At 42.9% G+C, this 26442-nt stretch overlaps 1 protein-coding gene across 2 annotated transcripts in view; it reads left to right on the forward strand.

The window, feature by feature from the left end:
• COG2 (component of oligomeric golgi complex 2) overlaps positions 1-26442 on the forward strand; it is a 51676-nt gene that overhangs the window by 14914 nt on the left and 10320 nt on the right. For both annotated transcript variants that reach the window (XM_026504206.4, XM_026504207.4), the window contains exons 2-11: positions 4093-4254; positions 5397-5462; positions 7646-7726; positions 9441-9544; positions 12306-12414; positions 12994-13173; positions 14792-14916; positions 19211-19337; positions 21247-21386; positions 25912-25973. In XM_026504206.4, the coding sequence (XP_026359991.3) occupies positions 4093-4254; positions 5397-5462; positions 7646-7726; positions 9441-9544; positions 12306-12414; positions 12994-13173; positions 14792-14916; positions 19211-19337; positions 21247-21386; positions 25912-25973 (1156 nt within the window). The remainder of the gene's footprint in view (positions 1-4092; positions 4255-5396; positions 5463-7645; positions 7727-9440; positions 9545-12305; positions 12415-12993; positions 13174-14791; positions 14917-19210; positions 19338-21246; positions 21387-25911; positions 25974-26442) is intronic.

Raw genomic sequence — 26442 nt, forward strand, 5'->3', positions numbered from 1 at the left:
TTTTAAATTAGGTTATTTGTCTTTTTGTTGAGTTGTAAGAGTTCTTTGCATATTCTGGTTTAAATTAGACCCTTGTCAGATATACGATTTGCAAATACTTTCTCCCATTCTGTGGGTTGTCTTTTCACTTTCTCCATAGTGTCCTTTGACACACAAAAGTTTTTATTTTGATCAAGTTCAGCTTATCTATTACTTCTTAATGCTTTTTGTAGCATATCTAAGAGAGCGTTCCCCAATCCAAAGTCACACAGATTTTCACCTCCGTTTTCTCTAAGAGTGTTATAGTTTTTGCTTTTATATTTAAATCTCTGATCCACTTTGAGTTACATTTTTGTGCATGTGTGAGATTGGTGTTCCAAATTCGTTCTTTCCATGTAGATATTCACTTGTCCCAGTAGTAGGCACTTGAAAAGACTGGGTTTTTTTCCACATTAGATGGTCTTGGCATCCTTGTGAAAAATCAGTTGACCATAAATGTATGTGTTGTAAATGCTTTCTTTTCAAATACTTGGTAAACCTACACTATAAAAACCCATTCCTGGTAAGTGAAATATGTCTGTATTAATGCCACTGTGAGTTTGGACTTGCTCGTTGTCATAGCAAAAGCTGCCTAACCCAGTACTCACAGACGTTCCGAGTTAGTCTTGTGTTATGCAACATTTGTTTATCTGAGAACAAATACATCAATGGTAAGTTGAGTACTAATATTACCTAATAGCATTTTTTCAGTAGGGCTGAGTTATACAATTAGAATGCCATCATGAAGTCCAGAACTTCAAGGAATATATAACTGAGGCAGGCAAAGTGATCAGCCTGAAGGCATATAGCTGGTCAGTAGCACAGCCAGGGTTAGGAGCTGAGTCCTGCTCCCTTGTTCTTTCTCTGATGTGCTACATAACTGTGGTGGAAGGTGTTGTCTGGGAGGGTCTCAAGAGACGAAAGTCCAGGCAATTTCTGGCCCCAGTTTAAGAAGCAGGTGGTTTTCAGTCGATGACTGTGAAATTATGGTTTGGTTTGAAGTCCTCTTCTCTGACATTCTCAAGGTTGGTGTTTGGTTGATTAAGAAAGTCAGTTTAAACAGGTACTCTTAAGGAATGGTGCATGTAGTTCTTAGCATTTTATTTGAAAAAAATATATATATATATACATACATTTATTCTCCGTTGGGGTAGTGCCAGGCTCTTTTCTTTGAAAACTGGTCTGCTGATTAGATTTCTAAGTTGTTGGGGCACCTGGATGTTTCAGTTGGTGAAGCGTCAGCCTTCAGCTCAGGTCATGATCCCGTGGTCTTCGGATCAAGTCCCACATGGGGCTCCTTGCTCAGCAGGCAGTCTGCTTCTCCCTCTGCCTCTTCTCCTGCTCATGCTCTCCCTCTCTGTCTCAAATAAGTAAATAAAATATTTTTAAAAAAAGATTTCTATGTTGTCTTTTTTGCATTCAGTTTCAGTTTCTTTAACTGAATTGAATGAGAATCCTATGATCACCCCCTCCCTACCTGGTACATGGTCATCTCACCCATACCTAATTTAGCAAAAATGTTCTTAGTGATTTCATTGTATCAAGTCTTTCCAGAGTATCTGCCTTAGTTTTCATAAGAACAGTGCTCTTTTTGCACTCATGTTTTGTTGGGTTACACAGTGTTTAATAAAATTACATAGTTATGAAGTAAGTGTAAGTGGCCTTAACTGGTTTGGGAATCATCACATCTGATTGTTGCTGACTACACAGCCCAATGAGTAGCAAAGTCACAGGCGAAGTACATAGTAATTTGCTGCCTCGAAGCATGTTAGCCTACCAGGGGCATCACAGTGTTCTAGAGGGGAAACGGCGCATAGCTAATCCTGTGAGACCAATACTTGGAAATTGATTATGAAAGATTCGGAACATCTGTTCAATGGAACACTCAACATCCACAAAAAATATGAATAGAAATGTATGTGTTTTATGAAAAGACAATGAAGTTATATTTTTAGATGGGAAATAGTTTAGAAGAGCATGAGTATTAAGCTTTGTGTGTGTGTGTGTGTGTGTGTGTGTGTGTGTGTGTGTGTGTACACAGAGAAGGTCTGGGGTTTCTGTTCACGATGGTGGTGTAGGAGGATCTTGAACTCATCTCTTCCGTTGGATACACTGAATCTATAGCTCCATATGAAAAATTTCCTCTGGAAAAACCCCTAAAACTAGCTGAGTGACTCCTACACATTAGATGAATAAGAAAAAACCTACATTGACGTGAGATTCAGTCTTGCCATAAACCCCACCCCTGGCATAGCGACCCCTGATTGGGAGTGTACTTACAACCCCAGGCTTCTCCCTGAGGAGCAAAGGGTTTGAACCCCACATCTGGCACCCCAGCTTTTAAGACCTGCATCTGAGAGACAAGACCCCAAAACATCTAGCTTTGAAAGCCATCAGGGCTTGCATCCGTGAGACCCACAAGCCTGTAGTGAACTGAGAAACCGTTCTTAAAGCGGTTGTGTGAGTGGACTCACCCACCCCAGAACTCAGCACAGAAGCAGCTGACTGAGCAGTGTTCAGACTTTCTGTAAAAGAGGCTCATTTGCTTATCTTAAAGCCCCGAGGGGCAGGTATCTAATTTAACACACATCCTGGGGGCCTAGTAAGGTTTTCTCCAAAGGTGGAGCCGGCAGGTGCCATCTTTGCACTGTCCCTCTGCCTCGCTCCTGGTATCTCCTGGAAAGGAGCTTATATGCTCGTATGATGCCCTAGGTTTTGTAGTTGCTACCTAGCGAGTACCTCTAGATACCTGGCTCCAGTGGTCAGCAAGACTTATACTCAAAGTAGTGAGTGTTGCAGTATTTGCAAGAGCCAAGACTTGGAAATAAGTGTCCACCAGTGTGTGAGTGAGTAAAGAAAATATGTGTGCATACAATGGAATATTATTCAACCATAAAAAGAAGGAAGTCTTGCCATTTATAACAACGCGGATGGACCTTGAGGATATTATGCTAAGTGAAATAAGTGAGACAGAGAAAGACAAACACTGTATGACCTCCCTTATATGTGGAATCTAAAAAACAACAAAATGAAGTCATCAAGAACAAATTGGTGGTTGCCAGAGGCGGTGGGGGTGTGGAGGGAATGGATGAAGTGGGCAAATGGTATAAACTTCCAGTTAATAAGATAAGTTCTGGGGATATAATGTACATCATGGTGACTGAGTAAATAATACTGTATATTATTGTATATTTGAAAGTTGCTAAATCTTAGGAGTTCTTAGCACAAGAAAAACAATGTGTGTGTGTGGTGATGGATGTTAACTAGTCTTGTGGTGATCATTTCACAATAGATAAAAATACGGAATTGTTATGTTGTACACCCGAAACTAACATGTGTCCATTATATCTCAATTTTTTAAAGTAATTTATATTTTAAAGAGAAAGTCCAGGGCGCCTGAGTGGCTCAGTTGGTTAAGTGATTGCCTTCGGTTAAGGTCATGATTTCAGGATACTGGGATCGAGTCCCACATCAGGCTGCCTGCTCCACGGGGAGACTACTTCCCCCTCTGCCCCTCTTCCCACTCGTTCTCTCAATCTCTCTCTCTCTCTCTCAAATAAATAAAATCTTTTTAAAAAAGTAAAAAATAAAGAGAAAGACCAAAATAAAGTCTGGAAGGATGTGAATCATAATGTTAAATAGTGAAAAAAAAAAAACCCATTAATAGTGCTTAACTGTAGAGCATCAGAGAGTGGGTGGTTTTTATATAATTACTTCTTTGTTGGTTGAAAGTTTGTCAATAAACATTTGTTACTTTTAAAATTAAGAAGATGAAGCTGTTTCTATTTTGAAAGGAGCCTCTTTGATATGTATAATTAAAAAAAATAAAATGCCTTGTATAATCTAGGCAACAGGAGAGAATGCTCTTGGTGAGGGGGCCCCTTTCCTGCCCCTTTATGAAGTGAGCAGACCCCTGCTGTCCCTGTGTGTACTCAGAGGCACTTTTCCCCTGCAGTAATATAGTCTCTTAAATGAATAGAATGGCATTTCTCTCTTATTCTTTCTCTGATTTTACTTTTATATGTAAAGTATGATATCAGTACACTCATTTTTTCTTTCTGGTTTGACTTTCAGGAAGATTTCGATGTCGATCATTTTGTGTCTGACTGTAGGAAGCGTGTCCAGCTGGAGGAACTGAGAGGAGATCTGGAACTCTACTATAAACTTCTTAAAACAGCCATGGTCGAGCTCATCAACAAGGATTATGCAGATTTTGTCAACCTTTCCACAAACTTGGTAAACCTGAAATTCACAAGTCCTACACACACAGACACACTTTCTCTCTCATTCATATTTATTTTTAAAAGTACACGGTGTTTTTAGAAACCTTTCAGTTGATTTTTTCCCCCTTCCAGGAACTTGAAGAGATTACCAATCTCATTAATAAAAGAACTAAACTTTTTGGAATACACTTTTTTGGTTTTAGTTTTTATTCACTTAAGGCTGCTCTCACTTGATTATGTTTTGAATTCGTTAGTCAGTAGTGAAAAGTAAAGGATAATAATACCTGAGTTGTTGTTTTGTTAGTTGCTAAGTGATTACCCCTGAAGTCTTACTTGGTTTAGACTAATTTGCAGGAGCAAATAACTACTCGTAAGGAAATGGTTTAATTTACTCCCAGGTGTATGTGTTAGCCAGAGCTAGGTTGAGGGAACATTGGCCAGTATTGATATTTAGAAGGTTTGGTTTTATAAAAATGTTAAGAGTGATTTGTAATGAGTATATCAGTTGTTTGTAAAAGCTGTTTAGAAATGTTGAGTTTTATTACTTGGCAAAAAAGTCTCCTTGTTGATGTTTCGTTTTGTTTTAAATCTGTTTGTCCAGAGAAGTACAGAAAGTAGCAGCTCCATGGGAATTTCAGGAAGCATTAAAATTAATGAGGCATATTTGCTTTTGGGAAATACACCACTAAGATAAATGTTCCAGTAGTATTAGAAACCTAGAAAATTTTATTTCTGTTCTATTTAATTTGGATTTTTCTCAAGGGTTATAATAATGTTTGGGAGAGACATAGCCCATCAGACTTCCACATCAGCTGGCTGAGTATCATATATTACAGACAGAGAGCTGTTCACCTTCCGTGAAAATTTTTCACATTCATTTAAAATGTCATCTAAAGGCAAATTGTTCATAAAGAAGCTTTCATTTATCATGACTTCCTTTATTTTTATAGTTTCATGTATATCAACAGATTTTTTTCATATTCTGTGAGCAACATTAATGGCAAAATAACATTTCTGTTGTTTAGCTAGTGACTTAGCAAAATATGGTTGTGCCAAAAAAATAACTTAAGCCTGGTACTGCTTTGATCATTAAACAGATATGTCAGTGTTACTCCTGATTGTGATGTGTCTGTGCCAACCTGATTTTGCCTTTAGGTTGGCATGGACAAAGCCCTCAATCAGCTTTCTGTGCCTTTGGGACAGTTACGAGAAGAAGTTCTGGTAAGTCTCCAAATGATATAAAACAGTCTACTGTGAAGCATGTTGTCCTTGTTGGCTTTTCTCTAAGAATTCCTTCTATCCGTTAGGTGGTTGTTGGTGGTTGTTTTTTAATGGTTCATGATTATAGTATTCACCTTCAGAAAAGTTGTAAATGGTTTTCTATTTTTGCATATGCTATTACAACCTAAAAAACATGTTCGATTTGAAGAAGACAGATTCTCCGAGTAGACAGCCTTAAAATGTCAGGGGAGAGGAAGTGTATTTCCAAATTCAACTTATTAATGCCACTTTGCTCATATGTAAGTGGTTTCCAACTTGTGGATGACTTGTATTTTAACAATTTGTAATCCACCCCCCCCCATGTGGTTAGGTTCTTAGACTGGTCTGCAAAAGCTATGTAATCCCTAATGTAACTGAAGTCTAATATTAATATAATATAATACCTAATAAATGTTACATTTTAATGTTTAACTCAGAAAAATCTCTGCTGTAGAAATGAGGCTTTCCACCTCTAAGCCATTGGGAATAGGAACTCCACCTGGGTGAACAGTAGAGGGGGAGTTTGGCATCACTTCCAACAGAAAACTGTGCTGACCTGTCCTCCTCGCCTCCCCCAGTCCGTGTCTGGTGCCCTGACTTCCAGCCTTCGTCTGTTCTGATGCACTGTCATCAACTTGGTGCATGACACCATCCTTCCTTGTGTGTTTCCTCTAGCTTGAGTGGCCTCATGCACCTAGCCCCTAAGACAGTACCTGCAACCTAAGAGACTATAAGTAAAAGATAATTTAAGGGAAGACACAGTGCATGGTTAGAACCAAGAAAAATGGAGAGTAACAGAAATGTCAGTGCTGAGAAGCCCGGGGAGGGCTAGGCAGGGAAGAATGTGTGAAAGAGGTAAATCTTGAACTGTGCCTTGAGTTAGCCAATACTTTCCATTGTTTATGTCTTGTTTGAATTTTACATAATCTTGTTAAGGTACTTTCCCTTGGAGTGGAAGTGATTTTTGTGGTCTGCTGCTGGATTCCACACCAGCCACTGTGTGGCTCTCCCGCCACCTTTTTGGTGTGCCTCTTCCTCCCCCAGCCTTGTAGTGGTGCTGTTTTCTGAGCCCAGCCTTCCTTTGGCCTCCTACTTTTCTCTCGAAACCCCCTCCCTGGAAGCAGATTTGCTCTGCTCCCACAGGCTCCCGTCCCACCTCGCCCCCTGCAAGCACCGTAGCCCCTCCCTTTTCCATGGCCTATCTTTATAGCCACTTTTGTCCTGCCCAGCCACAGCCCTGACCTGCCTTTCTGGTCCCAACTCATGAAGCTACTCTGTGAGATCCTAAGATCACTGAGGGATACAACTGTTTCTGTCTTCTTCGTCATTGTGTCCCCATGGGCTACCACAATACTGACGTCCAGGAGGTATTTCATAGTGGTGATGGAGTGAATTCACCTTCCTGTAGAATTTTTGTGGTATGTCCACTTTATTCTAGTTGTTTCCATTACCTTTGTTTTGGCCCTAATTCCTAATTACCTTGTACTTGCCTTCATTCATTAGCTTCTGGACATGTTTCTCCACCTATGCACTCTCCCTTTTTCTGGCCTCCGGTTCTTATTTCTTGATTCCTGGTATTTCCAAAACAGCATTTCATCATGATGCATCAGTGCTTTGACATTCTCTAGTTCTCCAAAATGTGCAGAATCTAAAGACCTCATCTGAGTGAAGTCCTCCTAAGTTGACCCTCCCTTCCTATTTCTACTTCTCTCCAGAAGGAAGCCTGCAGTGCACACGGCTGTGTGTCCGTCCGACCCTGACCCCGAGTGCGAACGCACTTATATCTTCTCGACATCCCCTCCCCACCTCGGCAACACGCAGGCTTCCAGAGTCGGATTCGAGCCCCACATCTTTTCCAGACTGTCCTATACTTTGCTTCAGATTAGCCGCTCTCTGCCCTGACCCCCGTGACTTTCTCTGTATATGTATTATTATTCTTCTGGCTGTGCGACCCTGCCTTTGTGTCATTTTGCCCCCAAATCATGAGTACCCTCAACAGCAACTGTGTCTAGTATTTCGTGGTTTTGTCAATATCTGGGTAGTACTGGCGTGCAGGTATTAACTTGTGTGGAATTGAATGAGACGTATAAACTTGATATGTGACAAAACAGTTTCTACAACACATTTTCTCTATTCTTTTAAAGAGTCTCAGGTCATCTGTCAGTGAAGGAATTCGGGCAGTAGATGAACGAATGTGTAAACAAGAGGACATAAGGAAGAAAAAGGTATCCTCCAGTAGAATTCTTATTCTGCATGCCCGTTAAAGCCCTCTCGTCTTGTCTCCTCATACTTGTCAGCACTATTCAACTTTTTTTCCAAAACTCTCATGCATGTGCGTATTACACATTATAATGTCACGTTATCTACTTGAAATAATAAGACAGAATTTTAGAGGTACCCACATGGTCTCAAGATCACTTTTTCCAGAACAAAAAACAGTAATAACTGATGTCGGCGAAGCACTTGACAGTTTAACCGCCATATAAATTTTCAGCACTGCTGAAAAGAAAACATGCCTGCTTAGAGATTAGGATAGAAGTGGGCTTTCTAAAGCAAACTTGGTATCCTGCTGCAGGTTTGTGTTTTAGAAGAAACAGTATGTTGCTCTCTCGTTCTGCCATGTGTATTTCTTCTTTTGTTTCCCTCCCTTAAGTAGACCTCTGTATGCACTGCCTTTACTGTTCAGTGTTCCTGGGTTTTAATTTTATTTTCTGATTTTGTTTTCTTTATGTTCTGGTGTTAACTTTTATTTTTTTAATTCCCGGTAGTTAACATGCAGTGTTGAATTAGTTTCGGGTGTGCAAGACAGGCAGCGGCTCCGTGCATCCATGGTGGTCACCCCCGGGAGTGCGCGCCTTAGTGCCCATCACCTATTTCACGCATACCCGATTTTATTCACGATCATAAAGATGTACGGGCACAGTGGGCATTGGGATGGCAGACTTCTCACCAGCCTGCTGCTCTATACGATGTTTCCCTATGTGTATTTATTAGCATCTTTGTTAAAATCTCATGGGGGAGAAGCCTCTTTGAGAGACCTTCTGTTTAATTCTCCTTTAGATCTCCTCTCAGCTTTTGTCCAAAGAATTCACGTAGTGCGTTTCCAAACAAAATGATAAGCTTCATGAGAGCAGGGCATTTTTCTTGTTTAATTCACTCGTGTCCCCACTGTCGGGAAGAATGTAAGCTCCCAGGGGGTGTTCAGTAACTATTCGTTGAATGGATGACTTTGTATTTTTTTGTTCTTTTAAGGATGAGAGTTCTCATAATGTCCCTCAACCTCTTCGATAATATTTGTAGTGCAGAAGGTCTTTAATGAGTCGACACTTGGGCATATAGGTGTAGCATGCACATGTAGACTGAGAGGGTAAATATGATCTGAAACTAAAATTAAAGCATGAATAAAGGGCCATAAGAAAATAAATGGAGGGGCGCCTGGATGGCTCAGCCTGTTAGGCTGCCGACTCTTGATTTCAGCTCAGGTCGTGATCTCAGGGTCATGAGATCGAGCCCCAGATCGGGCTCCGTGCTCAGCAGGATGTCTGCTTGAGAGTCTCTCTCTCCCTCTGCCCCTCCCCCACACATGCACGTGTACTCTCTCTCTCAAATAAATAAATAAATCCTTAAAAAATAAGAAAGAAATGGAGTGCCCATAGGTTCGGGATGGGAAAAAGAAGAAATAAGAGTACAGCATATGAGAAGGCAAAAGTCTAGGGTGTTTCTTTTTTTTCTATAAACTTGGAATAGAATATTGAAATATGCTTGTTTTAGAAAGCCAAAATTAAGCTCTGTGTTTTTAGAAATATTTAAAATGTAGGATGCTCTGTATATTTGAAGTTGACTTTTGGTTTTATATTTTTTGCATTTAGCATGGGAAATAAAGATGATTAAGAATAAAGATCGTAACTTTTTTTGTTTGCTTAATTTTTATTTTTACAGATGTGTGTGTTGAGGCTTATACAAGTTATTCGATCAGTTGAAAAAATTGAAAAAATCTTAAATTCTCAAAGTTCTAAAGAAACATCTGCACTAGAAGCAAGCAGGTAAGCATTTTTGTATAAATAGCACGTTAATTAATACATCATATCCAGTCTGATTTGGAGGTGTTTTTTTTTTTTAGCTAGAATTCATTTCTGAACAAGAAGAAAATCCCGGTCTGTGGCTGAGTGTTTTTGGATGTAGCTCCAGGAGAGTGGAGCCCATGAAATGGCAAAGTTTCTAATACGTCCCTATAAACCCTTTGGCTATAGGCCACAGTTCTGACATGTCACCTTTCAGGGGGTCAGAGGCAGTGTGCTTCCAGTGGAAAATTTTTATATTTGGAATCACCTTCCCTGAGGACTAACAAAATCCTGTTGATCTTCAAGGTGTACCATTCATCTTTCTTAGATTTTTTTTTTCTACACATGCCCAGAGTATTGCCATCGATGTATTTTGCACCAACATTATATCATTATGAAACTGTATAGGACACATTTAGTTGAAATGTATAAACAGGAAAGCAAAAGCTTATGAGATAAGAAAAAAATGATGGCTTTCTTTTTTTTTTTTTTAAGATTTTATTTTATTTTATTTGACAGAGATAGAGACAGCCAGCCAGAGAGGGAACACAAGCAGGGGGAGTGGGAGAGGAAGAAGCAGGCTCATAGCAGAAGAGCCTGATGTGGGGCTCGATCCCATAACGCCGGGATCACGCCCTGAGCCGAAGGCAGACGCCCAACCACTGTGCCACCCAGGCGCCCCAAAATGATGGCTTTCTTTGTTATACTGTAACTGTCTTATTCCCTCCCTGGTGTGAACTTTCAGTCAGCCAGGTAGATGAGTGACTCAGAAAATGAGTTGTTAGGTCCTGTCAACGCCAGTGGGATGCACGGTGGTGCAGTGGGAAGAGCACAGGCTTGTCCTGCATGTACCAGTTGGGCCTCGTGAGTCAAGGTCGTCCGGTGCCTTGTGTCCTCTGTCATGTCAGGCTAACAGTCACTCCACCTGCAGGGTTATCTCGACTGCTGAGATACGCTCAGCCATTCCGGGCATACACAGGCCCTCATATGGGTCAAACTTCGGTCTCACGTGAGCTTTTCTTAAAATCACATTGATAGCTGTAATATTTTTCCATGAGTCATATTGGATAACCTGCAAAACCAACCAACCAAATCCAAGTTGAATGCACCCATAGTTCAGAGGCTTGGTCATCCTTTAAAGGTATGTTGGATTTCTTAATTTTAGGAATTAAGGTTTCAGACTTGGAAGGGACTTTAGAGACCGTATGCTCTGCATCTCTAATGATGTAGCTGAAGAACGGAGACATCCCAAAGGAAGCGATTCTAGGATCTGAGGTCTCTGCCTCCTTTCATATCAGGCTGTGTAACTAAGTGGTCAGTCCCTGCCGTGTTTGTGTCCTCAGCCCGTAGCGCTTGTGCTTCTGCCCCCGTTCGTCCGCACTTAGCAGAGACTCCGAGAGCGTCCGTTCTGACCAGTCCGGTGGGGCCTGTGTGTCTCCAGCGGCTCCGCTTCGCTGCGGCCCTCAGCAGCTCTCACAGCCTCTCCAGCCATGTCCTCGTTTGGCCTCTGGGAAGCCTGCCTTCCAGTGTTCTTCCCATCTTTGCCATTCCGCTGTGCTCCTCTGATAGAAACACCTCAGTGATCTCTGTTTCTATAACCCTGTCCCTTTGCAGTGCTGTCTTTGATAAATAGACATTCTGCTCTTTCTTGCTCAGAATTACCTTTGAGGATTTTTTTCTTGAGAAGAGCAGCTCTGAGCTGTAGAGGAAGGAAAGCCGGAGCAGGTTCGGTGCATAGTAAATACAGCGTGCTTGCCAGGCCGAGAGACGTTGAGATAAGGATAAATGTGAAACGCACACGAGCTTAGTCAGTAGAGTGAGGGATTAGGCTTCGGGGTTGGTGGTGCTGGGCGCTTGCTTTCCCTGCACACTAGTTTGGATGCTATAGGACGGGGCACACCGCTGCCAGTCTCCATACATCTTGTGTTTCCTTATGATGTGGGCTCTCCTCACCACCTGACTGCTCATCATCGGATGTAGGATGCCTCAGAAAAGCCTCTATAGTTTTTTTTTATTATTATTATTCAGCTTCCTTTGGTGTTGATGCTTTATCATGTGTTTGGGGGTCGGGAGGGAAGTGCATTCATTACACGTGGTGGCAGATTCACAATGAGTGTTCTCTCACTAGGACCCAGAGCATGGAGCTTGCTCTTTCCACTGTTCAGTAAATGTAAACTTAAAATCAGCTATTTTGAGGTGTTTCATTTATTGCTGCTAGAGGGCCAGTTTTGTTTGAGGAGACAGCAGTAGCTGGTACTTTAGAAGTATTAGAGGTGTTTTAGAGGGAGGGAGAATGAGGCAGGCGGAGAAGAAGAAGAAGATTCATGTATGAATGATAGGATAGGGCGAGAGAGAGAAGGAGATTAGATAGGAGGAAGGTCATGAATGGGAGAGCCTGAGGAACGTGGTGGAAAGATGCAGTTGTACCCAGACTGACCTAGAACAGCTCCTGCTACCCGTCTGGGCCCTGTGGCCGGGGCCCGGGCAGCATCAGTGGCCTCTACGGAATGACCCCTCCCCCCTCCCCAACCCCCCGCACCTGGAACCTGCTGCACATACAGTTTGTCGTGAAAATTGATGGCATGCAGGTGCAGGTGCCCTAGCTGTGTCACAGCGGGGCGTGGGGACACGCTGTGAAGAAAGTTGTAGCACGGGGGTGCGAAAGCCTCACCGTTGCTAACCGGGTGATGTCTCAGAAATTAAACAATTTTGGGAATTACATTTCTACAATGGTCTCTACTAGCCCACTTTGGACTGGACAGATTTTGGAGAGAATTGCCACAGAATTTAACCAGTTACAGTTTCATGCTGTTCAGAGCAAAGGCATGCCTCTTCTGGACAAAGTAAGACCGGTAAGTGTGATTTAGATGTTCCTTTTGCTGTTTGCGAATTTCCCAGCTGATTGGGCTTAACCTAGCATCACCCCTGATAATTGCTGCTCTATAGGATTTTGAAGCTCTCTTTGAATTTTTTCTTTCAGTTTTTGTTGCTTGGGCCCCTGCTTCCTATGTGTCACGCTGTGTAGGTTTTGTGGAATGACACAAGCATATCCTCCAAACTATACGAGTAAAATTAATTCTGACTTCATGTAACTTGACACATTATATGATGTAGTCAGAGTTCATTTATCCAAAGCCCTTGACTGGGTTTAAATGCACATTTGTCAGGTTTACTCTGTAGCTTAAGAAAATAACTTTTTGTCATTCTGTAATTCTGTCTAAATTTTCCTTCGATGAAGCAAAGATTTACTTACAAAGAAATCGGGAGAAGAAGAGATATGTGTTGTTACTCTGCAGGAAATGTTAATATTTTAATCTTATATATATTCTGGTAGAATAAGAGGTTCATTTTACATATATATATATATGTATTTGAATTTTTAGAAACTGTTCTACCTGGAGCTTTCTTTACTTGTCTGTTTCTTCTTGCAGCGGATAGCTGGCATTACGGCCATGTTGCAGCAGTCCCTGGAAGGCCTGCTGTTAGAAGGTCTTCAGACATCCAACGTGGATATAATACGGCACTGCTTACGGACCTACGCCACAATCGACAAGACTCGGGACGCGGAGGCCTTAGTTGGTCAAGTCCTGGTGAAGCCATACATGGATGAGGTTTGTGCACCTCACGTTCTCCGTTCAGCAAACACTCACAGAGCATTTGCTCTGACTTCAATTCTTCACTGGGTGTGAGAGAGAGAGCAGGGATCTTTCTGTGAAGATTCTCCTAGTTATTGCACTTCCGGATGTAAGAAAGGGTTAGTCCCTGTCAGTTACCGCCAGTGCGGCAGGAGTCAGTCTTCTCACGATGCCATAGCTCGGGGATCATCTTAATTTCGTAGGGGGTCTTGCCTAGGAAGAAGGTATGGATCAGAACATTTTCAGGTCAGTTTTAAGTTCTGTAAATTATACGTCAATGAAGTTGACGAGAAGGATGTTTGCAGTGCTGGGGTCAAATAGAACAGGTAAGCAGATGACCCCACACGGCGCACGTGCCTGCTGGAGGAGCTGGAAGACAACCCCATGAGCGTGGAAAGTCCGTGAGGGGAGATGTCTGCACAGAATAGATTTAGCCTAAGTCTTAAAAAGCGTGGAGGAGTTTGCCAGGCCAGGAAGGTGGGAGGGAGGGAATATTCAAAGATGAAGGGCTTTTATGGGCAAGTTAGCAGGGTAGTACCTTCAATCTGGCACTTGGTTGCCCAGTGTCCTTGACCTATGAGGATGTAGTTCATATAGGAAGTAAGTACATCCTGCCTCTGAGCAGCCAGGGATAGGTTGCGCCGTATGAGGTGTCAGCCCTCAGCAGTTTCCGACTTAGAAGGTGTCAGTTTCATCTGGTTCAAGCTGATAGAAGTCACGAAGCCCGTCCTCGGTGTTTGAGGACTTGCTTCCAGTCACTTGCCAGTGTGCATGCTCTTTCTGTCCAGTAAGTACAAAGCTACCCACCATGACTTCAGGATGAAAGTCTTCCGGTTTAAACAGGACAGTGAATCCCATTGATAAAAGTGAAATTGAAGGATTAATTTCAGTAATCCTCTCAGCTTCATTAGGATTACTAAAACTAAATGATCTGTCAGTTCTCTGTGTGTATCCTATTATATTTTGTAGCTATCTCTTGGGGGGGGATGAAAAAGATTATGTTATTCTTTATCAGTAAGTGAAAATATTTTAGTTACTAATTTATGCTTTTTTCATTGAGCTGAATCTAATGTGCTAAATTAGGGAAGTACTTTAAGTTTCAGTGGCATGTTAAATGAACTATGGCCACGTTTGTATTTTGTTTGCTTGTCATTCACCTCCTGAAACTCAACCTTACCACAAAAAATAAAATACTAAAGCAAAATAAAATGTGTTTTCTTCCATCACTCTCTGTCTCAACCCTTTCCCTAATGTGGTGATGGTAGATGACAAGGCCAAGGTGAAGACGGTACAGAACCGTTGTCTGGGAACACGGTATTTTCTTTCAAGCTCAGAAGGGAAGCAGATGAGTGTGTGTGATGTTTCAGCTTGTCACCCAGCCTTTGTGTCCTCCAGGGTCAGAACTGTGTCCCCTAATCCCAGGACCTAGTTTTTAGTGCAGCTGTCACTCACCTCCAGTTTAGAAAGTGTGTCACGTGGGGAGGAGGAATGAGGGAACGTATTTTTAAGGTTTTTTTAATTCTTTTCTCTGTAGTGTACAGTTCATGCTTCTCTTTCAGGTTCTTTAAAAAAAAAATGCTCTTCCTTCTGGTAGGTGATCGTAGAGCAGATCGCTGAGTCTCACCCAGATGGCCTTCAGATCATGTACGATAAGCTCCTGGAGTTCGTTCCTCACCACTGCCGCCTCCTTCGAGAAGTCACAGGAGGAGCCATCTCCAGGTGACGTAAACTGCTGTGCTTGCCCCTCAGCTCAGACCACCTGTTACCTCCTGGCGTGCTGCTGATCATTGGCGTCTTGTCTGACCTGGGAACGTGTGCACTTTCCTGTTCCTCAGTGCCGTGAGGCGCGGGTATCACTAGCCTGGGTTTACAGGGAAGGAAACGAATAGTGGGAACGAATCTTGAAGGTTATATTTCTCTGACTCCAGAGCCTCTACTGTTCCCTTCTCACACTTTCTCCTTAATCAGGTTTGAATTCAAAATTGGTTTCATCATCTGTCTAGAAATATCAATTCAGTTTAATTCAACAAGTTTTATACTGATTGTGGTTAAAGTCATGTTCAATTTTCCCTCCCTCTCTTAGTTCATTTCCGTGGCTTTCCAGTTCTGTTTCATGAATATTCCATTTCCTTCCACCATCGCCATCGTCCCAGTCCAGACCTTTGTCGCCTTTTGTCCGGGATAGCAGGCTCTCCCCATCTGGTCTCCTCGGCTCCACCTGTCCGTCTTCATTGCAGCCCTTGGCTGTCCCATCTCCCCAGAACTCTGCCACCTTCCTAAGTCTTTTGTGGCTTCTCATAGCTCATGGAGGAACATCCAGTCTTCCTGGCGCAGCCTGTGAGGCCCCTGATGCTCTGGTCCCGGTTGTTCTCCACTGTAGAACTTTCCCCCATACCACTGTGGTTCCCGGCCAGACAGTAGCACTTGACCTTCTCTAACACACCTTGTACAGAAGATCCCTGACTTCACATTGGTTCAGCTTACGGTTTTTTGACTTTACGATGGTGCAGAAGTGATGTACATTCAGTAAAAAACGTACTTCACATTTTGACTTTGGTCTTTTCCTGGGCTAGCGATCTGTAGTAGGATCCGCTCTTGTGGTGCTGGGCAGGGGCAGCGAGCACAGCTCCCAGGCAGCCATGCGATCACGAGGGTCAGCAACCAACACACTTACACCATCCTGTTTCTTGCTTTCAGTGCAGTGTTCAGTAAATTGCATGAGATATCAGACTCTTCATCGTGAAATAGGCTTTGTGTTTGGTGGTGTTGTCCAACCGTACGATGCTGTAAGTGGTCTGAGCATATTTAAGGTAGGCTGGGCTGAGCTCTGATGTGCGGTCGGTTAGGTGTATTAAACGCATTTTCAGCTTATGAGATTTCCAACTGAACGATGGGTTTATTGGGAGCTGACTCTGTCGTAAGTCAAGGAACAACTGTGCTGTGTGCTTCTGTGCTTTCCCTCATTGTCTCCTGCCCTTCCCATTCCCTTGTCTTTCTGTTGACCTCTTACTCCACATAAAGCTCCAGCTCAGATACCACTGTTTTTTTAGATTATTTATTAATAATATTATTATTTATTAAATGACAAGATCTCATCCCCAAGGTAAATATTTAATAAATAATTGTATTTATTTATTTGAGAGAAAGCACAAGCAGAGGGAGGGGCAGAGGGCGAAGCAGGGTCCCTACTGAGCAGGGAGCCCAATATGAGGCTTAATCCCAGGACTCTGGTGTCATGACCTGAGCCGAGGGCAGGGGCTTAACCGACTGAGCCACCCAGGCATCCCTGAGATACCGCTTCTTTCAAGAGACCGTCTTTTATCCTGATGTTCAGCGTTAAGCACGTCCTCTGGATTCCAGTACAGGTTGGCTTTTGCCTCTGTTGAGGACTGATGTCCATAGGCTTAGCACATGCTCACCTTCTGCGCTGCCCACCCCTTCCTGCTCACACCTGCTAAAGATAGCAACGACCCAGTGTCTGCAAAATGAAAGAATTAATCTATTTTCAGCATTAAAAAGGCAAATGAGGTCCCTAAACTTTATGAAATAAGCAAGCAATATGTTTGGTCTTGAATTTTTATTCTTTGGAAAGAAAAATCTGGTGTACTAAATATGCCACCTGACCATTGAAGTACCCTGTTTCCACTACGTGATTTTAGAGAAAGCCTGGTTTTGCCACTTGTGTTTAGTAGCCATGAAGATTTAGTTGGATTTGGATTTCATGTGAGAATTTAGAAGTCATGATGTAGGGACATGTGGGTGGCTGTCAGTTGAGTATCTGCCTTCTGCTCAGGTCCTGAACTCTGGGTCCTGGGATCGAGCCCCGTGTTGGGCTCTGAGCTTAGTCTGCTTCTCCCTCTGCCCCGACCCCTGGCTTGTGCTCTGTCGCTCTCAAATAAAATCTTAAAAAAGTCATGATGTAAAATTTAAGAAGTCACAGTTAGGAAACAACCAGTCATTAGATTGGACAAGGCTAGTCTTGGTCCTGAAATGTCAAGTTTCAAAGCTTTCCAAGTTCTTCCACAGTTTTCATTGTGGCAGAATTCATGTAGAAGCCTCAGAAATTTGAGGAATCAATTTTTTTTATTTAAAGATTTATGTGAGAGGGAAGGGGAGAGAGAGTGGGGGAGAGAACATGAGTGGGTGGGGCAGAGGGAGAGGGAGAAGCCAGCTCCCCGCTGAGCAAGGAGCCCAACGCAGGGCTCGATCCCAGGACCCCAAGATCATGACCTCAGCCGAAGGCAGATGCTTCACCACTAAGCCACCCAGGTGTCCCATTGAGGAATTTAAATTGTACCTTAGTAGGTCGTTATTTGCCTCAAGCATCCTCATTATGCCGCCCCTGACCCCCCCTTGCTTAGCTCCTGCCTTCAAATTTCCACACACTTGGCTCAGTGCGTCCCTTGTGCAGTCTTTACTATTTGCCCGTGTTGCCTCAGTATGTGCTCTTTATAATCTGGCAACACCAGTGGCCTGTAGCATTTATCTTCCAAAGAATAAGGATTTACTTTTCTCATTTGCCATCTGGTTCAACTGTTAATCTTGAGGATGTAAATTTTCTCTTGGGGCTTTAAGTAGCTATTTACCTTGGGGATGAGGAGACCTTGTCATTTAATACTGCTTATATTCTGTGCTTCTGTCGTTTTAAAATCCTTAATGTTATTCTTTCCTTCTCTAGATACCTTAATAGAGCTAGTTCTTAGTACGAGGGAAAGTATATATACTACTGTGAAGTGTGGCATTGGGTATGTGGAAGTACGCATCTTCTTTGCCCTCCCCAGCCCTCCTCCAAACCACCGGTGATTTCTTATCAATATTGAACTCTATAGTAAGATTATTTGGTATCCCTTTCTGGAAGTGAGGCATAGCTTCCTTGATAATCCATCTTTCCTGATAATTTTTGCTAAGCAGGAAAATTATGAAAGCATTTTTCTGTTTATTTTTAATACCAGCATAGTAAATCCCGATTTGCTATCACAACTTAGCTACAAAACTCCCAGTTTTGCTGAAATAGGAACTTATATAGAATTGTTCACCATTGTTAAAATTATCTTAAAATAGAGCATAGTGCACAACATACAGCAGTCAGAGTGGGTAGTCGTTGAGGTGGTATTTGCCTCGAAGATATTTAGTTATGTGTCTTTAAGTTCAGGAGAAACTTGAGGAATCTGCCTTATTTATTTACTTATGTATGTAACCATTCCTAACATAGCACTTACTGTATGCTAGGCCCCAGCCTAAATGCTTTACAGATGGTAACCCATATGATGCCCCTGTGATCCACATCCTATCATGTCCATCTAAAGATGAAGACAACCAAACACAGACGTTAAAGGGCCCACGATTTGAACCCAGGCACTCTGGCTCCGAGTGAATGTTTCATCTCAGTGTTGCCTCTCATTGACGTCTGTGACTTAGAAATCCAAAGTCCAGCCCTTTTGCTAAAAAATGCAGAATAAAGCAGGGACACACACACAAAAATTAATGTGGCAAGTTTTTTTTATCAGGATTTGTGATCGAGATTTTACTTGGAACAGTCCTAGAGTTTTAGAACTAAAGGTGATAATTGGAGATGGCTTCATCTTCACAGAACTGTTCGTAATTGGTAAATTAGCGTAATTTACAACGCTTCAGAGTTTAACGGTATTAAGATTGAACGCAAAGATTGCTTTTCCTGTGTTACTAGACTACTTCTTTTCCAAGGTAGAGTGTAAATATGGTGGCCTAATTAGGGGAGGAATCGGGCCAAAGCAGTTTGACACCAGCTTGCTCTCCTGTGTGGTAAATAGAAGAGTCAGGATACAGAGGACATACCAGCTTCAAGGTGAGACTGGGATCAAGGAGTAACATAGAAGTGTGGGGTTCTAAACCAGCTAACTAACAGAGAGAGTTTTTTGTAAAGATTGAAATAAGTTTTAGGCTGAGGAACTTCTAGTAAAATCACCACAGTAGAATTTCGCCCTTTATAAAAGAGCACAGCGTATCTGACTGAGATTTTGCTCTTGTCCTACAGTGAAAAAGGCAATACTGTTCCCGGATATGACTTTTTGGTGAACTCTGTCTGGCCAGAAATAGTACGAGGATTAGAAGAAAAATTGCCTTCTCTTTTTAATCCTGGGAATCCTGATGCATTTCACGAGGTACCTTTTCCTCCATCATCTTGATTCTTGAAGATACTAACCAGAGGCTTGAGACTAATCATATTTTCTGCACAGTTTTGGTTCTGTGGTTTTTTAAAAATAAAAATTTGAGTTCGTGAGTAGCATTTACAAAATTGTTTAATCCAAGTAGTAGTCTCCGATACTTTTGGGAATAAATATTTTAATTTGGGAATGTATACTAAAATCCGGTCTAAACACAATTGTGACTAGATACGTACATTATTTTCTCACTTTAAAAAGAGATCCTAAAGACCATTAAAAACCAGTCTCCTTGCAGTTGTTTTCCATGAAAAATTAGGTTTGCAGATCTGTACTGTATAATTTTTAAGGAAAACAAAAGGTATTGATTGGATTATAAAATCCTTATTAATTTTTAAAGTGTAGAGAGGTAGACAGCACTTGTGGTGAGCCTGTGGCCTAGTGGACTTCAAAAACGGGTAAAACAACAAATTTGGAGCTTTATTATTCCAGAAATACCACTTACCTATTCTCTTGACTAATTGTGTGATGTTAACAGTATGTCGAACAATATGATTACTTGGTGTCACTTGGTAAATTATATGACAGTGATTTTTGTGATTTTAAAAATTAGGGCTCTTAAAAATAGATACTGTAGCAGAATGAAATAGTGGTCTTAGGCATGAACCATTTAAGACCCTTTACGTTTTGCTGTACTCTAGAGAATTGTACTGATCATGTTAGGCTCGGGAGATGTTTCAGCTCAGAAATGACACTTTCTCGTAGCAGGTTGATTTTAGAATTCTAAACCAGTACTTAATGTTGGTGGGTATATTTCAAGCAAGCATAGCATCTGTCAGTTTCTTTCAAAAAATGCTTTCAGCTTTCAGCATTGCTGTGACAAGCTTCTTGTGAAGAGAGAAACATTTTTGTATTCCTTTAGCGTCCCATCGTATGCAAAGGTAGAATATGTTCTATCCCAAAAGGATGAATAATACCTTTTCCTCAATTCCACACGCCTAGACCACACTCGGGATTCCGTAAGTGTTGCTCAGAACCAATTGAAAGAGATTAAAAACGTGTGGTATCAAGTGCACTACGATTCTGGCCTAAGCACAGACTTCAGCGTATTTAGGTAAATGGTTTGGGGAGCCAGAATTGAGCCCCTCTTAATTAAAAAGTATATGGAAGGTCCACACACAGTCCCTGTAGAGCCTGGGCACTTGGGGCCTGGAGTACCCACAAAGGAATGTGCATTTCATAACAGCTGTGGTTTTGCTCTGCTGACTGACCACGGTTCTGTGTCCTCTATTAGCCTTGTCTTTGGGTAAATTCTCTCTGAGCCTAAACAGAAGAGGAAATGTCATCCTTAAAATACTAGCAGTAGTAGTTACCTGATGGGGTAGTTTTGTGAGCGAAAGTCAGTAGGACAGTTTTAGGCCCAGTGCACAGGTGGTGAGCGCTGAGTAAGTTTCAGCTGGTGCACGTGTGAGCGCCCTGTCAGCTTTTGTGCTGTTTCGCCTATAGAAATGACGTGATTACTCACCTGGTTTGATTCTATCCTTTTAAAAATGTTCTACTTCTTCTTCTGGAGCGGCAGTGAAAATGATACCACTTAATTTACAGTCTCTTCCAGTTCCGATGGACTAGGTTAGGGGTCCCCTAGAATATGAGAGCTGTCGTTTACAGAGCAGTGGGTTTCCGGATGGGCTTGCCACATAAGACCTTGAGCAGGTCACCGAACCACTTTGGGCATTACCTGATCTTCAAGTCAGGACCTGGGAAGCACGAGCTCTCCAGATCCTTATCAGCTCTGGAAACGGAGTCAAAGTGTTCACCTTCTTTATCTTGCTTACAGCTTTCCCTGTATGTTCCTGTCTCTGGTTAATTTGCTTACAATGAAAATTCCACCTGTTCGTTCTTATTTTAGAAATACACCATAAGTATGGATTTTGTGAGAGCATTTGAACGGCAATGTGGATCACAGGCCAGTGTGAGAAGATTAAGAGCCCATCCTGCCTATCACAGCTTCAATAATAAGTGGAATTTACCTGTTTATTTCCAAATAAGGTCAGTAATTTATTTCCTCCCCTCCCCCCCAGTCTTCTAAAATGGAATTTGAATACCAATGCAGGGTGTTGCTCTGCTTAACAGCCCTCTCTTTGAGATCATCCTACTGTTCCTTGGGAGGCAAAATCTAAAATGGAAACATGCAGGAACTGTCTTGTTTGCCAAAGTTCTGGCTTGCGCGACAGAAAAGTGATTTCGTAATTAGAAGGCTGAGAACACCAGCCTTGGACTGAGGTGGACACTGGGCCTAGCTCCATCCCCCCCCAGCTCCACACACATGACTAGTATGTCCTCATCCAGCCCACAGAGGCAGACAGGAGGGGCTCTGGAGCAGCACGATCTTTCTCCTTTCCCCTTCTCACCACCTGCCTCTGTCAGACAGCGGACGCGGCCCACATCTGTTGTTGGCTTCTCTGGACAGTTCTTTCCCTCAGAGGGAGTGGGGAGAAGCGCAGCCTTAAGTATGCTTTCTATCAGGTTCCATCAATCAGTTTATGAGAATCCTAGTTATTATTCTGGCTTTTCTTTATAATCTTTGACTTTTGTTCTCTCTGTTCTGGAAAATGGTGACGCTTCTAACAGATGTCATGATGATAGCACATATGTAAATAAGTACTTCTGTAAACTATTTGGGGAAATTTAGGATAAACTCTTAGCTACGTATGTTCTGCTAGAAAAGTAGATGAGATCAGGCATTTTTGCAGAGTGTCTTGAATGAGGTCATGGTGAGTTGCTTCATAGCATGTCATTAACTAGAGTGCTTTAGATAGAATGGTCTGTAAAGAGTCATGGGCTTTTTGTTTAAATCTCTGAGTGCTTTCATTATGATGTCCTTTTCCCCAGAGTTCTGAGGGAAAATCACAGGGAAATATATTAAGGATTAGGTACCTTGATTATAATTGTTTGCCATGATTGAGAATGTATGTAATCATCTTCTGATAATGAAATCACAGTTATCAGAATGTTAGGGAAATGCCCTTTCTCATACGACACTGTGTTTTATGCTTAATTTGCCAAGGTCACATCACCACGTAGCTTGTCTCTGAGTAGGAAACTAAGGATTTGTTCATCTAAGGTATTCACGGACCACATTGGAAGTGGTTGTTACAGGATAATCGAGATCAAGCCAGGGCGCAAGAAGCCCTTTGGATTCAGGAGCACAATTTAAAATAGTGAAGCATTATGTCACAGTATAAGACTGCAGTAGAGAAGAGATGTCTGCATTCTACCATTTCTTCTGTAGTCCGCGGTTTGAGTTAGATTGCTTTGGACGCCCAGTACCATCACATCACGTAGTTCTGGCTGCTGCTCCAAACTCCCCTTGCTAGTTGTTTCCCCAGATCCCATGACCCCACGCCTGGGGATCTTGCACTGTCACCCCACCTCCTGGACCCACCCTCCTGGAGCTCCAGTGGGCTGTTTTGGCCCGAGCTCGGGGCTCGGCCAGGCGGGGCCCCACAACGACAGCACAGCCTCGCTTCAGCTGGTTCTCATGGGGCTGGCAACTGAGCCTTAAACTATGTTCAAAGTCAGCCAGTTCCCTGAAAGATTTTGTACCTTCACAAGATTTTAACATTAAGCATTCAAAGGGATTGGTTAACTTTTTGTAAACTATCTTAAAATTTGTGAAATTTTTAAAAATGACGTTTGAGTTACAAAGTGTAGAACTTGTATTCAATATGTTTGTTTTTCCATTTTAAAAATAAATTCAAGTAACACTTTATAGGACTGTTGTGTTGATTTTTACCAGGTGTCGAACTGTTTACTCTGAGGGATGAAAGAAATTTCCACAAACATGACTAGGGTCAGAGTTGTATTGTTATCTCATTCACTTCAGGGTCACTTGAAGCTCAAAGCCAGTGGGGTGGTATGCTTTGACATGTTTATAGGGAGAAATATTCATATTGCACTCTTGGGAACAGATTTATGCTTCTGGTCTGACTGTAGGCCTGTATCCCCATCATCTTAGGAAGAAAGGCAGCACTCCCAGCCAGCACCTTCTGGGAGCACACTTGTACCCCCACACTGTTCCTGATACCCTGCTGGGTCTTCATTTCACTCATTCTTACAGGTGTATTGGAAAGTAGCTTTAGGACTTAGTTTCTAGGAGGAAGAAAATAAATGCAATTCTGACCAAAACTGTGTCAAATTGTCATGAGCCAGTGACTACCTAGAAACTGGTGTTAGTCCCTTAAATGCCAAGGCTAAGTTGTAGGTCCTTTTTAATGGAACTCTTTCTAGAGTATTACATACTCCCAGAACGATCACGGTATATACTATATTCGGTACATGCTGAAGATAGTATGTCTCCTCCTTAATGATGTGGGGTCTCTACAGCATTGACACACTTTCCCTTCACCCTCAAGTGTGCATGTGCATGGAGAAGAGGCGTGTAGAGATGCGGCCTGCAACATTTCTGATCCTGCCGAGCAGAGGGGGTGTCTCATTGCCGTACGAATTTTTATATAAGCACTTTTGGATGCTTGCAGACCTGTAGCATGCATGGAGGAATATGTGTAGAGACCTGCCCCAAACCGAAATTTAAGGATTTAGAAACCTTTTATTTGGGGTTTGCCCTTGTTGCATATATCCTGGCAAGAGCAGAATGGCATCACACGTCCATGTGCAAACTATAGCACGGCTTCTGAAGTTTCACTAAAGTCACTTCTCACTTTTTGCTGTTTTGCAAAAAGGACTATAACCTGTCACTTCAGTCCTGGAAGTTAGCTGCCCAGCACAGCTACGCGACGGGCTGGTGCTGGGCTCCTAGCTGGGAAGGCAGAGCTCTGTCAAGTGACCTGGGCAGTTGTACTTTCACGGCTCTTCCCACTTGGTCGCACAGGCAAAGGGTTGTGTGAAGGCAGCGAGATCCAGGGGTCCTGGTGCGTTTGGTTCTGGTACCTTCTCATGTGTGTGTTCTCGTTGTTAGCATAAATGTACACATAATTTTGTGTCCAATGTCTTTCCTTGCTACTAAATTATATTTGCTCTTCTTACTGCGTGTTGCTTCAAGCCGACCTCTTTGTGTATCACATTCTAGAATGAATGTGCCACACGGTACTCAACCATTTCCTTACTCGGGGCTGTGTAGCTTGCTTTTCCCAGCCATACACAGTGCCTGGTTAGCTCTCAGGCCCTTTCCTTGTCAGAGCTTACTCTGTATTGTATGGATTTTGGAAAAAGTGATGTGAGGGGCCTGAAGCTGAGACCTGGGGCCAGTGTGCTCTCCCCGCTGTAGAGCACCCCTTCCCACTTCTCTTCATTAGGCGCAAGGTCACCCTGCCCCCTTTTGCTGCCATTTTTGGGCTCCCTTCTCTTACCCCACCTTTCTGCCTGTCGCTTGCTCTCCCGTGCCTCCCATCTGCAGCTCGGGGAGATGAGCCTTCTGCGGACTTCCCTGAGCCATAGGAGGATAGGTTCCTTCCACATAGCCTCCAGGAAGCTGTAGGAAACCGGCCAGCTCCAACGGTGCAGGGTGCAGGGCAGCCTTGGGGTCTCTGGCTCTGAGCCGTGTTGCATATTCGTGGAGGGCACAGCTACTGCTCTCTGTCTGATGTGCTGTTCTTTTCATCCTTCAGCCAGTTTCCTTCAGCTCCGTCTCTGAACCGCTCTTAAAAAGCACACATATACTATAAAAAACCCAAACTGCTCAATTAGGTAAATTAATCTTGAGCGTGTGTCAGAATTGATTGCCAGCAAGGGAACTGGCAGGTGACAGGAGCATGCTGGGAAAGGTGTGACGGGGGACGTTACATAGTCGGGAAACAGAACGCTACCTGAGCAGCTAGTTTAAAAAATACACACTTTCATGTCACAAAGTCCTAAACGTGTCCACATCAGTTATTACAACAGAAGTTGGGGGCAGGATGTCTCGATGGCCAGTGGGCCAGCTGAGACACAGGAGAACTGACCAGAAGCGGTGGTGCAGACGCCGGCTGGCCATGCCGACAGGGTGGGCGCCGGACAGCACGAGAGGCTCCACAGAAATGCACAGAGCATGAGTGGCCAGCCGTTGTCGTGCTAACTGGCTGCCTGCTGTGGCTTTTCTCAAGCTTGCAAACAAAGATGCAGAATACAGCCTCCCCGTTCCTTAGTTCGGGTACGTTTATTCTGCTATGATAGTGCAAATCGAGATGGATTGGAGAGACCCACAGTCTCATGGCCGCGAGGGGACGGCACGAGGACAGGCAGGTGGGACTTGCCGGGCATGGCTTCTTGATGGCAGCTGAAACGGGCAGTTTGTTTAGTTTGAAAAACATGGTTTTAGTTGTAATTCCAGTCAGCTGCAAAGAAACAGAAAAACCCTACATAATAGTGGCTGAATCAAGAGAAAGGTATTCCTTGTTCAGTTAAAAACGTTTGCGAGACTGGGCATTCTACGGCCGGTTGGGCATCACTAAGAATGTCAGACTGAGGGACAAGCCGGTGGAGGAAGTGCCTAGTCCTCGGGAAGGAGGGAGAACAGGTAGGGAAAGGCATCCAGCAGCTGCATAAACCCTAATCTGTGCCCTTGTTTTTGTCTCAGATTTAGAGAAATCGCAGGATCCTTAGAAGCAGCCCTTACGGATGTACTGGAGGACGCTCCAGGTAAATTCCTGAAAGTGACCAGTGGCAGAGTGCCACTCAGTGAGCGAGGGAAGCCCAGCCAGTCACCCCGACCTTGTCCTGTCATGCAGTAGGTTAGACCTTAAAGACGTAACTCAACCTCTTTTTTTTTTAAAGAGGCTAAAAGAAATCAATTTTTTTTGTTTATAGAGCTTCTTTCTTTATAAAAAGAAATGGGATATTGTTTCAGCAGGAAAAGGAAGGAAATCTTGCCATTGGCAAGGGAATGAAGTCAGAGAAAGACAGATACCATATGATTTCACTCATATGTGGAATTTAAGAAACAAAACAAGCGAGCAAAGGGAAGAAAAGAGACAAACCAAGAAACAGACTCTTAACTATAGACACCAAACTGATGGTCACCAGAGGGAAAGGGGAGGGGGGGAATAAGTGATGGGGATTAAGAGGACACTTACCATGATGAGCATTGAGTCATGTACAGAATTGTTGA

This window comes from Ursus arctos, unplaced genomic scaffold (assembly GCF_023065955.2).
Source record: "Ursus arctos isolate Adak ecotype North America unplaced genomic scaffold, UrsArc2.0 scaffold_7, whole genome shotgun sequence".
Taxonomy (NCBI): Eukaryota; Metazoa; Chordata; class Mammalia; order Carnivora; family Ursidae; genus Ursus; species Ursus arctos.